Consider the following 15,735-nt stretch of genomic DNA (forward strand, 5'->3'; position numbering starts at 1 on the left):
CAGAACAATACCATGACCCCCCCCTCAAATTCCCTCATGCTATGCCTTTGTATTATAGTTATACTCTCCCCCTATCTCTAACCCCAAGCAGTTATTATAGTTTGTCTTTTCCAGACTGTCCTATAAATGGAATCATAGAGAACGTATAGTCTATTGAGACTGGTTCTTGCACTCAGCATGATGCCTTTGAGATTCATCCAAGTTATTGAATGTATCAATAGAGTGTTCTTTTTTATTGCTGCATAGTATTCCATAGAATGGATGTTGGATAGTTTTTTATTCATTCACTCACTGAAGAACTATTAGGTTGTTTGTCCACTTTTTGGCAATTGCAAGTAGAACTATATACAGGTTTTTGCTAGAACATATGCTTGCATTTCTCTAGGCAATATACCTAAGAGTGGGATTGCTGGGTCGTATGGTGGGTATATGTTGAGCTTTATAAGAAACTGCCCAACTGTTTTCTGAAATAATAATTGCACCATTTTGCATTCCCAGCAGCAATGTATGAGAGTTCCAACTTATCCACACCCACCCTACCTAAAAATTGATAATGGCAATAATTTTTTATTTTGGCCCTTCTTGTAGAGGTATAGTGGTATCTCTACATAGTTTTAATTTGTATTTCCCCAGGGGCTAATAATGTTCAACAGCTTTTAATGTGCTCATATGACAGCTGTGTATTCTCTTTGGTGCAGTGTCTGTTAAAGTGCTTTGCCCATCTTTTAATTGGGTTGTTTGCTTTCATATTGTTGAGTTTTGAGAGTTCTTTATATATTCTGGCTACAAATCTTTTGTCATATATGTAATTGGCAAATTTTTTTTCTTAGTTTGTATCTTGTCTTTCGTTCCCTTAACAGTGTCTTTTGCAGAGCAAAATATTCATTACGATGAAGCCCAACTTATTTTTTTCTTTTATAAGTTGTGTTTTTGGTGTCATGTCTAAGACCCCAAGCCACACAAAGAAATTTCTCTTATGTTCTCTCCTACAAGTTTTACTTTTTTACATTTTATATTAGCTCTATGATCCATTTTGACTTACTTTTTGTATAAAATGTGGGGTTTGGGTCAGGTTCTTTTCTTCCTTTCTTTCCTTCTTTCCTTCTTTCCTTCTTTCCTTCTTTCCTTCTTTCCTTCTTTCCTTCTTTCCTTCTTCCTTCCTTCCTTCCTTCCTTCCTTCCTTCCTTCCTTCCTTCCTTCCTTCCTTCCTTCCTTCCTTTCTTTCTTTCTTTTCCCTCTTATTGGCATCCTATTGTTCCAACACCATTTGTTGAGACACATCTGTGACATGTCTGTCCTTTTGCCAACACCCACCACCACATACCTTCATTATTGTAGCTTTATAGTATGTCTTAAAACTAGGCAGTGTGATTCCTTCAATTTAATTCTTAATTTGCAAATCTGCTTTAGTTACTCTAGTTTACTCTTTAGTTACTCTTTTGCCTTTCCATATAAATTTTAGAATCAGCTTGTCTTTATCTATTTAAAAAAATCCAACTTGGATTTTTATTAGAGTTGCAATAACACTATAAATTAATTTGGGGAGAACTGATATCTCTGCTATGCTGAGTCTTCTAATCATTGACATATGTCTATTTGTTGACGTTTTCTTTCATTTCATTCATCAGCATTTTGCAGTTTTTAACAAACGTATTTGGTACATGTTTTGTTAGATTTATACCTAAGTATTTCATTTTGGGGTTATTATAAATGGTATTGTGTTTTTTAGTTTCAGCAATCGTCTGTTGCTGGCATGCAACATATATTAATTTTGTGTGTTTATCTCATCCTTGCTAAACTCACTTATTCTAGGAATATTTTTGTGGTTTGCTTCATGTTTACTTGAAAAGAATCTGTATTCTGCCATCATTGGGTGAAAAGGTCCATAAATTACACTTTGATATAGTTGGCTGATGATGTTGTTCAGTTTTTCTGTATCTATGATGAGTCTCCTCTCTAATAGTTCTGCTGTTTGGGATCAGAACCACGCATGTGCAGCCAGAATGCCAGCCTCGATGCTCATAAGCAGTTTTTAAGGAGTCTCTTTCCAGAGGTCTGCCCACCTCTCTGGTATCCCTGGTCATTTCCAGTTCCCTGGACTCCCCTTTTTTCAGTCCTTTGGCCAGAAACCTGGGGCTTTAGTTACCTGTTCTGCCAGTGCACTTCTTGGGGCTGTACTCACATCTGGGGTCAAATATCCAGAGGTCTGAGAGAGAAAAAGCAGCGAGGGTCCACTACACACCATAGGACCACAGCTCCAACTATCGGAGCAAGTTTAGCGGTTCTCAGGGCTTTGTGTCTGCAGGTCCTGCTGCTGCCGTGCCAGTCAATTCCATTGCTGCTGCCTCACCTTGGAGTTCCCTGGACACCTGAGAGGATGGAGAAAGGAAAAACTAGTGATTTCCCAGATTCTCTGAGCACTAGGAGTCTCCTTTCTCCCTAGAATCAGAGGACTTCTTGGAGCTCTGTCTGGCCATGTTACCACATGTGGGTTTCCAGTTGCCTTGAGTCTCAACAGGGGAGCCAAGAATAAAAATAGAAAGTTTAGTGCCATTCTATGGTTATTGGAATTCTGGTATTTTCTGGGGCACCTGCTTCTGTCTGCTTTTCAGAGTCCGCAGTCGGCTGAAGTCTGTCTAGGCTTTGGAGCTGCAGTGTCTGGAGAGAGAGGGTGGAGTGTGCTTCCTCCATTTTATCTGAAACTGGAACGCTTTGTTCTGCTTCAAGTTGTGATCTTTATGACGCCTTTTTAAATGTTGTGAAAAATAATCACAAAAATAGTTGCTCTTCTGAGGTGTTGGATATACAAGAAATATACTGGTAGCATGCACGGTCGGCTGGTGTATAATGAGCCACTCCGGCCAAGAGTCCTAAGAACGAGCAGTTTAAGCCAAAATTCTTTTTTTTAAAAAAAAAAACCACCTCTCTCATTCCTCAATTTGGGTTTGATACTCTGAGTAACCTGAGGCTTGGAAAATTAAATGGTTGGTACAGCGTTAGGACTCACAACGGACAAATGTGCCTTTGTTTTTAGTTGCCAGGAGGAGAGGAGAGAAGAACAGCAGACCAGGGCAGCACTTTGCAGCCTAAGGCACATGGTGTGGCTTGGGGACAGGAGAGGCCAAGAGGCCCAGAGTCACTGTGTAGCAAAAGCAGACAGAGAGCTGGAGAGTTCAGGGCATCCTGAGGAAGGCTGGGAAGCAGAGGTGGGCATTTCCAGACGTAAAGATTACATGAGTTAATTGTTGTTAGAGAAGAGTAGATGTTCACTGAATGTTGGTGATGATGCCAATTCCGGGACTGCTCCCTCTTCACTGGGCATCCAGCATACAGCTGCTGCATAACTGGGTGGTGGGCGTAGCAGGCAAGTGGGTGAGGGAAAGGGTTTTGATGCTCGTGGATCAGGCACGGATGGACTCTGTGGTGTCTGCCTCCCTTGGCTCCCTGCGGGACACAGCTGCTTCACTCCCGTGTGATGCTCCCCTGGGTGCTGGGTCTGCGATTCTGCCTTAACCGCTCTGGGTGCCTCCCCTGGCCTGGAGCCCCAGAAGCTCAGCCCAGGAGGAGGCTGAAGCAGACATAGCAGGAGTGGTTTCCGGAGCTTGCTGCCTGCATTCTTCTGGGCCCACTCTGATGTGATTTTCTGCTTGGCAGGGGAGGCCGCCCTTGTTTTCAGCAATTCTCTGAGCCTGGCTCCCAATTCTGGAGCTTGGGCGGCCTCTGGATCCAAATGCAGGCAGAGCATTCAGACGAGCAGGTAGTCGTAGGCCCAATGGCGCACGCAGTCTCTGTTCAGGTTCTCGCTGCTCGTTTCTTCTGCAGTAGATGTTTCAGAGTAAAAATGAACCTGCTAAATTTTGTGGGGAAATAATCTAATGTGCACATAACTTTCCCAAATTGTCTCTCCCCCGAATGCCAGAAACTTCACATGAACTCAAAAGGACCAGGATTACTCTGCAGTAACGAACTCCAGTAAAGGACCGTGCAAACGGGAATTAATTCCTTCCTGCCATCCCTGAAAAGCATGTTCCACGGTAACATGCACCACCAGGGCCACTAGGCAGGCAAGGTGACTTGAGGGAGCCCCCACATTGTCCCTACAGACTTTCCCTCGATGCCTGCAGCACTGCCAAAGGGACCACTGCCACTTCTGGGCCAGCCTTTGAGAATTGTATAACTTGGGGGGTGGAGGGAGCATTTATTCGATTCAACAAATATTTATTGGCCATCACTACACACTTTAAGACATTTAAATAAAACATAGGGTCGTCCTCATTTCCAAAGAACTCTGCTCTGGGGTGGGGGCCTCACTGCAAAGTCAGACCTCTGCTATTTTGCCAGGAAAGTATGAGGTCACTGAGCACTTCCAGAAGGTGAGGAAGTCACTCTCCTCCATAGGGGACAGTTAAGGGGCAGATGGAGCCATGGGCCCTGAGTATGACAGCTGCCCCTCTTACCAGCTGGATGACCTTGATAAAGTCAAATTGCTACCTCTGAACCTCAGCTTTCTTATCTGCAAAATGGGAAAATGATGCCTACTTTGCAAGATGGCTGTGACTGTGCCATCCCTATGCCCAGCCCTCATCCCCTCAGCCTGGGGCGAGAAAGGACAGGATCAAAGACTGCAGTTCTCACCTTGGCTCACATTGGAATCACAGGGGGAGCTTTAAGAAGCCTGTTGTGCAGGCCAGTCCCAGTGCACGGAATCGGACTCCCTGGGGATGGAGGCCCAGCGTCAGGTTTTTGTAAAGCTCCCGAGTGACTCCAGTGGGCAGCCAAAGTCAACAGCCACTGATTCAGAAGAAAAAAGAAGACACGTGGAATTATTTCATCCCTACAGAAAGAACGTTGGGGGAGGTAATTATGACGACTTATTGTTGATAACACTGTGTTTCCCTGTACAACTTGAAATTGAAGAACTACAAAAGTTCTATGTATTCAGAACCTCATAAATTGCAGAACACTTTCAGACCATGATCAAATTTGATCTTCAGAGAAATTTTAAAGATGAGGAAACTGAGGCCCAGATAATTTGTTGACAAGCAGAAGGTGCGGCAAGTCAGTGCACAATCAGGTCTGAAGTAAGCGTGTGGCTTCAAACCCCTCTCCTTCCACCAGCGCCGCTGCCCAGTAGCCTCTGAGAGGGAGCTGTGGTCCCGACATTCATGCTGGGTTCCAGGCCCATGTGTCCGGATGCCCCTCCTGTATTTCCCGTGGATTTTAGCACCCAGGCGACTCACACTGTGTCCAGCACTGCTTGACCATTCCCCACGAGCCTTGCGCTGGTGTTCCCATCTTTGCACAGACACAGCCACTGAAGGCTCCACTGATACCCCCCACCTTTGTTTATCACGAGTTGGCACCCTCACAATACCCTGTGATCCCGTCCCTTTTCATTATCGCTGCTTCTGTCACCCTGGGCACTGCTTCTCCCTGGACATTTCCAATAGCCCACTAACTCCTCTCTCTCGCTGTCCAGTCCCTGCTTGTGACCTGCCTCCTGGACCCACTGAGGTCTGAGAGTTAGGCAGAGTTTTTTCATGTAAAAAAATGAGCATTCGTGAGTGTCTGATGTATATCATTCCAATACACACACACACACACACACACACACACACACACACACACCTCAAAGCTGCTTTCTCTGGTGTGCCAGACACTGGGAGTCCTCTGTGACAAAGCCCTTTAAGAAAGGGCTTGAAAACATCCAGAAGTATGCAGCCTGCCTTCTGCCGGTCACGGCTGGGGGACCACAGGCAAGTCCCATAACTCCTCAGATGTCCCACCTCTAAAATAGAGAAGGTAATGTCCACTCGTGAGGCAGTTGTGACAATGAAATGCATAAAATGCCTGCACATAGTCCTGTTGATAAGCTGAGAAGCTGTTCTTCTGTGAGAAGGACGGACAGAGGTACTTGCGAGGTCCCTCCGACCTGCCACGCTCCGGTGGGGAGCTGCTTCTGCAGTCACACCACTGGATCGTGACAACAGGTGGCTGTTGTCATCCCCGCTGGCGAGGGTCAGTGCCTGGCCAGGGTCTCCCTCAGGTAAAGGACGTCTGTACTTTGTGGAGCTAGAGGGAGCGTGTTCTATAGGGTTTCGGCTGATATTTTCTCTTTCAGGGGATGAACAATCAGTACGTCCGCCGGGAGGTCTTCTGCGGGAACACCTGTCACGAGCTGAAACGCTTCTGGGAAAGGGAAATTGGCAAACAGACTTACTACCGAGAATCAGAGGAATACCGCCTGGGCAGAAGTGCACTGAGAAAGTATGTGACTTGTTAATCTATTTTCTATTAATTAATCTTTAAAAATAGACTGCTTGTTCAAGCAGGTTCGCAGCAAAATTGAGCAAAAAGGAGAAAGTTCCCATCTTGCCCTCCCGCCACGCACAACCTCCCCACTCTCAGCGTCTCCCACCATGAACATAACACCCAAGAGATGAACACTCCATCTGTGTGTGTTTTGTTTCTATTTTTAGGCTTAGAGAAGAATGGAGGCAGAGACTGGAAACCAAGCTGAGGCTGAGGAACAATCCAGATGAGACTGAAAAGCGGGCAAATGTTGGCCAAGAGCTGCTTGCTTCACTGACACAAGACGATACAAAGCACTGAGGTCACTGTGCTGGGAGAAGTCAACACAAATCGCTGAGTCCCTTTGCCATGCCAAACAGATCTCATATGATTGTCTCCCCCTACCTGCGAGGGATTTACCTGCACCTCCTTTCCCAGTGCTCAGTGGGAATTATCAGCCACGTCAGTCCTCTGCATGGGGGCCAGAATATTATCCCAAATGTCTCTAACGATGAGACTATTTAATACCAAAGTTCCATGCAGCATCCTTTATTTCCATATAATTATCGTCTAATTTTGAAATCCAAATATTTTCAAAGCACAGCAGGTAGGAGCTGATCTTCACGGTTAGACTTAAAACGTTGCATAGTAGTTTGCTCCACATTTCTCCTAGGAAACAGTTTTGTGTTTTCCTTTCAGGTGAAGAAAAATACACCTATCTGCAGAAATAAAAATATTGTAAATAGTCATTTAAATAAGGTTTGCAAATAAATTGGTCTAACACTATTTTTTCTTCATACGAAATTAATTGGCTTGTTCAGAAACATGATTACCTAGACCCATTCAATAAGATCGGGATAATTTTAATAAAATGTGGTTGCCTTGCCATCACGAGTGTGCACCCTTTTCATTTCATTCCTTTACTTTAAATGTCCACAGGCTTGCACTGGTTAGCTCCCTGTTGACTCAGCTAAAGTATATCAGGCCACCTCCACAAAACGTTTGCCATGTAGAATCTGAACTTGGACATGTCGCTGTCACTCCTCAACCACCTCTCAGGTCCCCAGTATAGGGTTGGGCTGCTGCTTCCGAAAGTGCAAACTGGAACTGGGCCTGAGGCAACAGCTTCTAACCAGGGCCAGGGAGCAGAGAGGCGCATGTTGTAAAGTACCTGATGGTTGTGGGTAGCACCTGCAAAGCTTTCCATACACAGGGGCCATATGACCGGGAGACCCACAGAGCACAGCAGAGGCAATTCTGGACCTTAGCAAGTGTGGGTTCCAGTCCTCTACATGCCCTGATGTGCCACCACGTGCTTCCATCCACATCGCCAGGGCGCCCAGAAGCCTTCGTGAGGGCAATAGGAGCCACCAGGAGGCAAGAAGGGTTGAGGGAGCATCTCCCCAGGTCCCACACTTCTATGATCCAGGGAACAGGGCTCAGAGCCCCCCTCCCACTATGGTCTCTCACGCAATCTGGGATTCAATTCAACTAATAAACTACAAATCCCAGCTGGGCTCATTTGAGAGCATTTTGACGAAAGAGGAATTTTTGTGGGCATAGGAGGAAAATAGAAATTAAACACGGGGAGGAGAGAAGACAAGCCTTGCAGGCTGACGCCCTCAGAAGCAGAGACCGGCCATCACGAACTGCAAAACGCTGATGCTGGGATCTAAATGCAGTAGAATGGGGCAGGAAATGCAGGAGAACATTCGTTGTTCATTTACTGGTACACCACATGCCAGGCACTGTGCTATACAACCAGAGTAGAGCAGAGAAAACCAGAAGCGCTGGCTCAGGAGGCTATAGTCTAGGGAAGACAGCAGAAAACTCAAGGCAATTAGCGTAAGGGACTTTAGCACTGGGAGCCCCAGCAGGGAATGGGTCCCCTAGCCTAGGGAGAATTCCTTAAGAACAGGCTAGGTAAGCCCAAGCATCATCTGAGTAAAGGTGACATTCCGGGCTCACAAGTCCTAGGTGCTTTGAGGGAATACTTTCAGCAAAGCTAGAATGTGCGTGAAGAGAAGGCATAGCAAGAGCTGAATCTGCAAAACTCGCAGACAGGGTCTTGCTGACTGACAGTCTCCGCTTTTCTCAAAGACACAAGAAGCCACTGAAGGGTGTTGGCCAGGGGAACGCCACAATGGCCATGGTTCGGGAGGGTGGCCCTCACCGAAAGGTGGGAGGACAGAGATGAGGAGGCCAGCCAGGAGCTTCTGCAAGGGCCCCACGCTCATGACCTCCTCTAAACCCAATTACCTCCCAAAGGTGCCATCTCCAAAGCCATCACATTAGGGGTTAAGGCTTCAACATATGAATGGAGAGGGCCGGGGGAGGGCGGGGAGGGGAGTACTGGAGGGAGTACACAATTCAGTCCATAGCCAAATGGGATACTTTAAACCTGTGTAGCGAGTCCTGCACACACCCCATTTATCTAAGGGACCAGGAACAACACAGCAAAACACTGAACTGAACTACGGTGTAGAGTACTGCCCAGGTTTCAAACTGGCCTGTCCGTAGCCCACTAGCATGGACCGCAGCAGCACAGCAAAGGCCTTGAAAAGGACTTGCCAGTCAAAACAGCCCGCAAACATGGGCCAGGACACGCGTTCTTAACATAAATAGATTGACCGCCTGCTAAAATAGACATGTAAAAAGGAGAGAGTGTCTCGTAGCCTCGTCCTCAAAATGTCCAGGGTACAGTCCCAAATGGCTCACACCAAGAGCCAGGAAAATCTCAACTCAAATAAGAAAGGATAAGCAACAGACACACAGATGTTGGAATCATCTGACAAGGACTTTTAAGCCGTTATACCAATGCGCCAACAAGCAATTGCCACACTCTTTAAGCAAACTTAAAAAGTAAAGTTTCTCAGCAAAGAAATAAAGAACATAATGGAAATTTTAGAAAGGTACAACAACCAAAGTAAACAAACTAACAACAAAAATAACACTAGATGAGCTCGATAGCAGAATGGAGAATACAGAGAAAAGGACCAGTAAACTTGCATATAGTTAATAAAATTATCTAATTTGAACAACAGAGACAACATAGTTTTCTTTTTAAACAAAGGAACAGAGTCTCAAGATCTATGGGACAATAACAAAAAATGTAAACTGTGTGTCACCGAGTCCCAACAGGAGAGGATGCCCACTTTCTCCACTTCTATTCAATGTAGTACCAGTCACCTGGCTAGTACAATTAGACTAGAAAAAAGAAATAAAAGGCTTATCTCCTTTTTGCAGATGACATGATCATATATACAGATTACCCTAAAGATTACACACACGCACATACACACATAAACTATTAGAACTAATAATAAACAAATTCAGAAAAGTTGCAGGACACAAAATTAATATGCAAAAATCAGTTGCATTTCTAACACACCAACAATAAACTACCTGAAAAAATTTTGAAACAATTCCATTTGCAATTGCATCAAAAAGAATACTTAGGAATTAACGTAACCAAAAAGGCAAACACTTGCACACCGGAAACTATAAAACATTGCTGAAAGAAGTTAAAGAAGACAAATAAACGGAACAGACATCCCGTGTTCATGGGTCAGACAATTTAATATTGTTAGGATGTCAATACTACCCAAACCAATCCACAGATTCAGTGCAATCCTACCAAAATCCCAATGGTGTTTTTTACCAAAATAGAAAAATCTGTCTTAACAACCACAAAGAATCTCAAGGAACTCCAAATAACAAAAACAATCTTGAAAAAGAAGGATAAGTTGGAGGTCGCACACTTCCTGATTTCAAAACTTTTTACAAAGCTAAAGTAATCAAAACAAGGTGGAGCTGGCATAAAGACAGACACATAGGCCACAGGAATAGGATAGGGAGCCCAGAAATAAACCCTCACACATGTGGACAAATGGTTTTGAACAAAGGTGCCAAGACCATGAATAGGGAAAGGATAGTCTTCAACAAATGGTGCTGGAAAAACTGGATATTCACAGGTAAAAGAATGAAGTGGGGCCCTTACGTTACACCAAATTCAAAAATTAACTCACATTGGATCAAAGACCTAAACACAGGACTAAAACTATAAAACTCTTCAAGGAAAATATAGGGGGAAAGCTTTAGGACACTGGATTTGGCAGTGGTTTCTTGGCGATGACTACAAAAACACAGATAACAAAAGAAAATAATAGATAAATTGAACTACATCAAAATTTAAAACTTCTGTACATCAAAGTACACAATTAACAGAGTGGAAAGGCAACCCATGGACTAGTAGGAAACATTTGCAAATCATGTACCTGATAAGGGGTTAATATCCAGAATATATAAACAACTCTTAGAACTCAACAACAAAAAATAAACAACCGAATTCAAAAATGGGCAATGGACTTGAGCAGACATATTCAAGAAAAAATTCAATAGACATCTCCAAAGAAGATACACAAATGGCCAATAAGCACATGAAAATATGCTCAACAACACTAATCGTTAGGGAAATGCAAATCAAAACTACAGTGAGATACCACCTCACACCCATTAGGATGGCTACTATTTAAAAAAAAAAAAATAGGAGCAGTTGGTTGACTCAGTTATTTAGAGCGCAGTGCTCATAATACCAAGGTTGCTGGTTCAATCCCCACATGGACCAGTGAGCTGCACCCGCCACAACTAGATTGAAAACAACGGCTTGACTTGGAGCTGATGGATCCTGGAAAAACACACTGTTTTCCAACATTTCCCAATAAAAATATAGAAAAAAAAAACAGAAAATAAGTGTTGCTGAGGAGGTGGAGAAATTGGAACCCTTGTGTACTGTTGGTGGGAGTGTAAAATGGTACAGCCATTGTGGAAAACAGTATGATGGTTCCTCAAAAAATTTAGGATAGAATTACCATAGATCCAACTATTCCACTTTTGCATATATACCCCCCAAAATTGAAAACAGGATCTTAAAGAGATATTTGCACACCCATGTTCATTGCAGCATTCACAATAGCCAAAAGGTGGAAGCAACCCAAGTGTCCATTGATGATGAATGGATAATCAAAATGTGGTATAATACACACAATGGAATATTAGTCAGCCTTTAAAAGGAAGGACTATCTGACACCTGCTACACCATGGATGAACCTGGAAGACGTCGTGCTGAGTGAAATAAGCCAGTCACAAAGGGACAAATACTGTATGATTCCCACCAGGCCCACAGGGAATGGGGAAGGAGCAGTTTCTCAAATAAAAAGTGGAAAGTGTACTGAATAGAAAATAATGACAGTGCCCACAGATCCAAGGGACTGTGACCAAATGGCAAACACCCACAGGATCTCAACAAACCTCCTTGCAGGAGCCCAGTCACGCTTCTATCCTTGACTGTTCTCCAGTTTAGCTCTGGAGCAGCAACCGACCAGCGCTAAACTTAGAGAAAAAGTTTCCTTCTGCCTATTTCTCTCCAAATCTGTGGCCTCCACAACAGGAGTGTTTATACCACATAGCCCTGTCCTGACTGAGGCTTAGAAGAGAGCACAGGGCGGACCCAGCGGACATTTCCCCAGAGTGTGGGGTGGGACCAAGAAAGAATCCATTTTCTTCTGAGCATCTGAATTAATACCATGGAAATCTGAGAGTTCTGGGGGCCGCTACAGTGACTGGAAAGCAGAGAAATCTAACTGCTAGGAAAAAAGAGACAAGGCGGCGCCCAGAGAAAATTATCACAGGTGACAAAATGACTCTCCAGGGTTCTCAGCAGCTTTCCACTCTCAGTTCTGGTCCTTCCCCAACCACATACGACTATGCTGCATCCAGACAGTAAATTCCCTTCTCTGGGGCTGCCTGGAGTTTGTTTCTCTTGCTCACACACAAAGTCACAAATAACATAGATTAAAAGGTGATTTCAGGGTCCAGATCAGGGAGTGGGGCTGTGCTTCAGTGAGGTCCTCCCATGTCACCTGTAAAGTCTGCTGGGACCTGAGGCCTCAGAGGTCAGACAATGCTCTAGAAAGCCCGGTTATACCTCTAGGGGAAAGTCAATCTGAGAGGTGCGGTGTGATGGGTTATTTGCTGGGAGGAGAACACCCAGAGCCCACTCAGCTCACGGACTAAATTCTGCAGACACCACTCCCAGTTCCATCTCAAGGGAGAACCTATTAATCTGAGCTCCTCAGACCAGTCCTGATTTCAAATGCGCTACTAATATCTGGCCCTGTGTTGCAATTTTTAAGGAAGAAATCTGGTCACCAAAAATATATTCCAGGAGGGTTCCAAGGATCTTTCAAAGGCATCTCTCAGATTCACGTTTCTCAGCAAGTACGTTGTACTGTGCACTCACTGGATAAAGTATGTAGTGACCAGGAGAAGCTTCTGGTCGGGGTAGCGTGTATTTCACAGGGACCAGAGAGCTGGTGCTGTTTGTTTTGAAGCCACAAAATATTGGGCTAACTTTCTATATAGTGTAACTATACAGAAAGAGAATTCTATTGTGCATAATTCTAGCTAGGGGGCCTTAGTCAAATTATTCAAGATCCAGGCTTCAGTTAATAATAGTACGTTCTTCATAACTAAAGTACAGTGCCTGACACATAGCAAGTTATGGTAAGTGAATAAATGCTGTAAATAATGTTGTAAACAAATTAATGGTTGCTGAGCTTCTAAGAATGATAAATTTTAGAGCTGTAAATGGGGTGTAAGTGAGTGCACCTAAAGACTACTCCCACATTGAAATTTTCAAAATCAAAGCGTTTTTTCCCTTCTAAGAAGGTTTTTCCAGATGACTTCTCCACACCCACCTCCAATTTCCACCTACCCCCAGTCTTATTATCTCTATAAATGATGCCCTATTCACCCAGTTACTCAGACTAAAATCTAGTCATCCCAACTCCTCTCTTTCTCTTAACCTTTTCATCTAAGCCACTCACAAATCTTGCCAATTCCATTTTCAAAATGTCAGTTCCATCTTCTAAAGTTTACAAGGTTTAGAACCAAACCACTACACCCTACTTCAAAGGTGACAGTAATTTCCATATAATTAAAATGTATCACCTTTGTACTGCTTACTTTATAAGAGAGGGTCAGAGTCTCCTGTCCTGCCCAAGGTCACTCCCTCTGGCAGGTGCTGCCCCATTTCCATGAGCGATGGCTTTCTCAGGATAAGATGCGAGGGAGCTGGGTTGGGGAGGGTTACAGGAAGTCATGCAGGAAGCCTGGTGGAATGTAATATGGAGAAGGAATTCAATTCCCAGGTCACTGCTCAGATATTCTAGGACACTACCCCCTCAGGACACTTTTTGGATCTCTCAACACCTGTCTATTTTGATGTCTGTCTGGTCTTTTAAACGGGGGAGAGATACTGGCAAAAATCTTGGCTGGTTCCATGCTGGCCTCCAGCACAGAGCATATGACCCATGAACTCATGGCCAAGAGGGTGATGTGATGAGTGGGAAGAAGAGGAACTGGACATCCCGTTTCCATGGGGAAGGGTTGTACTATGGCTGTGCTGAGTGGTGAAGCAGTTTGTAAATGTCCTGTCTCTGAGTATTAAAAACGAATGTCTAGCTTTTGAAATGCCCCAGCATTGTTGACTCGCTAGGGCTCGATCCTATTCCCAGGCTGAACCTGCACTGAAGAGACTTTTATTGACTGCTACGTTTTGGTTACAAGTATTTTAGGTGCTTTTTTGTAAAGCACATAAATTAAGCGGAATAAAATTACTCTTTCAAGACATAAAGACAAATTTTCAAGTCTACCTATGTGGATGTAACTCATCATTTGAAAAGCTCCAGTGGAATTCTCTTCTAGGAACAGCATGTTTCTGTGAAACGTGGTTTAGTTCCTGGAAAATAATACATAGGATTAATCTCTTCAAGGTCAAAAAAGAGCCTTAGAGGCCAAATCAAGCCTTGAAGCTCAGCTCGATTCATTCTGCCCCATTGGCTTCTGTCCTTCCAGTCCCCATTGTTTCTCTTTGGAAAACATGACTCCCTGGAGCTGAGCAGACACTGCTTCCTTTTCTCTGACCTATGAAACAGCCACCAAGACAAAGCACCTGCAGCGTGGGAGGCCAACTTTGGGAGAACTTAAGAAAGACCGGAAGAATACCTCAAAAGGAGGCTGTGGGCAAGAGGAAGGTAAATTAAGGCAGGGCCAGGAAGACCCAGGAGCCACCTGTGGGGGCTCAGCGGCTGAATTAGGCTGAAGCTTTGGCTGTCCTGGCAGCCGGTACAGCCTTAGGGACTGGAACAACATTTACAACATGCTATGAGACACAAAACGTATCTGTTAGATGAATGAACGGAGGGTTTGCATACAGCACAAGCACATTGTTCTATGGGAGACTCCTCCATAATACCCCATTCAAAGCAGGGCTGAGGAAGCTGAATAAATGTCACTGGGTGCTTCTTTCCTCTCCCTTTGAGCAGACAGCCTGCCCCGCTTGCCTGAGTCAACGTGAAACAGACTGATGTCAGTTGCTAAGTTTCAGAGGCTTCTCCTTTTTACAAGCCCACTTCCTGACCAGGAGGCTTTCAGTATTTTGTAATTGTCCAACTCTTTCCATTTGGCCTAGAAAACGAAGGGCACGACAGGGGTGTGGTGCTTCTGGAACCTTCCCACAGTGTGCCCCGTTCAACGGTGCCAGGCCTGAGCCCACCTCCGGGGGTGCTCAGCAGCCTGCCTGTACTTTTCCCCTAATAAACATAACTGTACATTTATGCCCAGGGTGGCTTTAGTGATAGATGGTCCATGCCCCATGGTCATGACGGTGGCCCCACCCAGATAGTCCCAGGCCCAGAGGCTGTCTTGTAGGACAGCCCCCAAGTCTACAGAGGATTTGAGACAGGAAGAGGGACGGCTACAAAGAGGGCAGAGAACAAAACTGAGGAACGTAAAACCCACAAAGGAGAGAGAGAGAATCGTTTTCTGGGAAGACTCTGGCACAGAGTTTAGAGTAATTCGTTCTTGATCAGACTCATCTGACAGATACTGGCCAGAGTCATTCAGCTGACTCAGACAGCATTAAATTAAGCCAACCGTGAACAGGACTTCAAGCTGCCGATAAAGCCAACCTGCAATCTTGGCTGTAGCCACATCCCCCAGGGGCCTGGATCCAACCAGCTGAACAAATCCCATCAACCACCAGGGAGCTCTCCCTTAGACAGCCAGGTGGCTTTCTCTTTACGTTTCTTTGTTGCCCTTTCCTCTTGGCCCACAGGAGTAATCCAAGGAGGGTAGAATGTACTAGAAATTGCAGACTCCACCGTAGCCTGCAAGGAAAAAACGCAGAGAGATTCTGTCATCCGCAACAGCCCTGGTCAGTGAGCGGAAGCTGCCCTGAGTGTTCTCCAGAGCCGCATCCCTGATCATCGCCGCTAAAAGCAGGGACAAATTTCATGCCGCTTTTTCTGTCTGGATGACGCCCGTTGTAGGGACAATGCCCCCAGGGTGACATGCAGAGTCTGAGTCATTCTGAAGAGATCT

General features: G+C 44.8%; 1 protein-coding gene across 1 annotated transcript; it reads left to right on the plus strand.

Moving 5' to 3' along the window:
- Positions 1-6,118: 6,118 nt before the first annotated feature.
- FAM240A (family with sequence similarity 240 member A) lies at positions 6,119-6,612 on the plus strand (the record flags this gene model as incomplete). The annotated part of the gene is made up of 2 exons (XM_081071963.1): positions 6,119-6,267; positions 6,480-6,612. The coding sequence occupies exons 1-2, from the start codon at positions 6,125-6,127 to the stop codon at positions 6,610-6,612; spliced, it is 276 nt and encodes a 91-aa protein (XP_080928089.1). The 5' UTR covers positions 6,119-6,124.
- Positions 6,613-15,735: the final 9,123 nt, after the last annotated feature.

Source organism: Rhinolophus hipposideros, assembly GCF_964194185.1.
Source record: "Rhinolophus hipposideros genome assembly, chromosome: 14".
In the NCBI taxonomy this organism is placed as follows: domain Eukaryota; kingdom Metazoa; phylum Chordata; class Mammalia; order Chiroptera; family Rhinolophidae; genus Rhinolophus; species Rhinolophus hipposideros.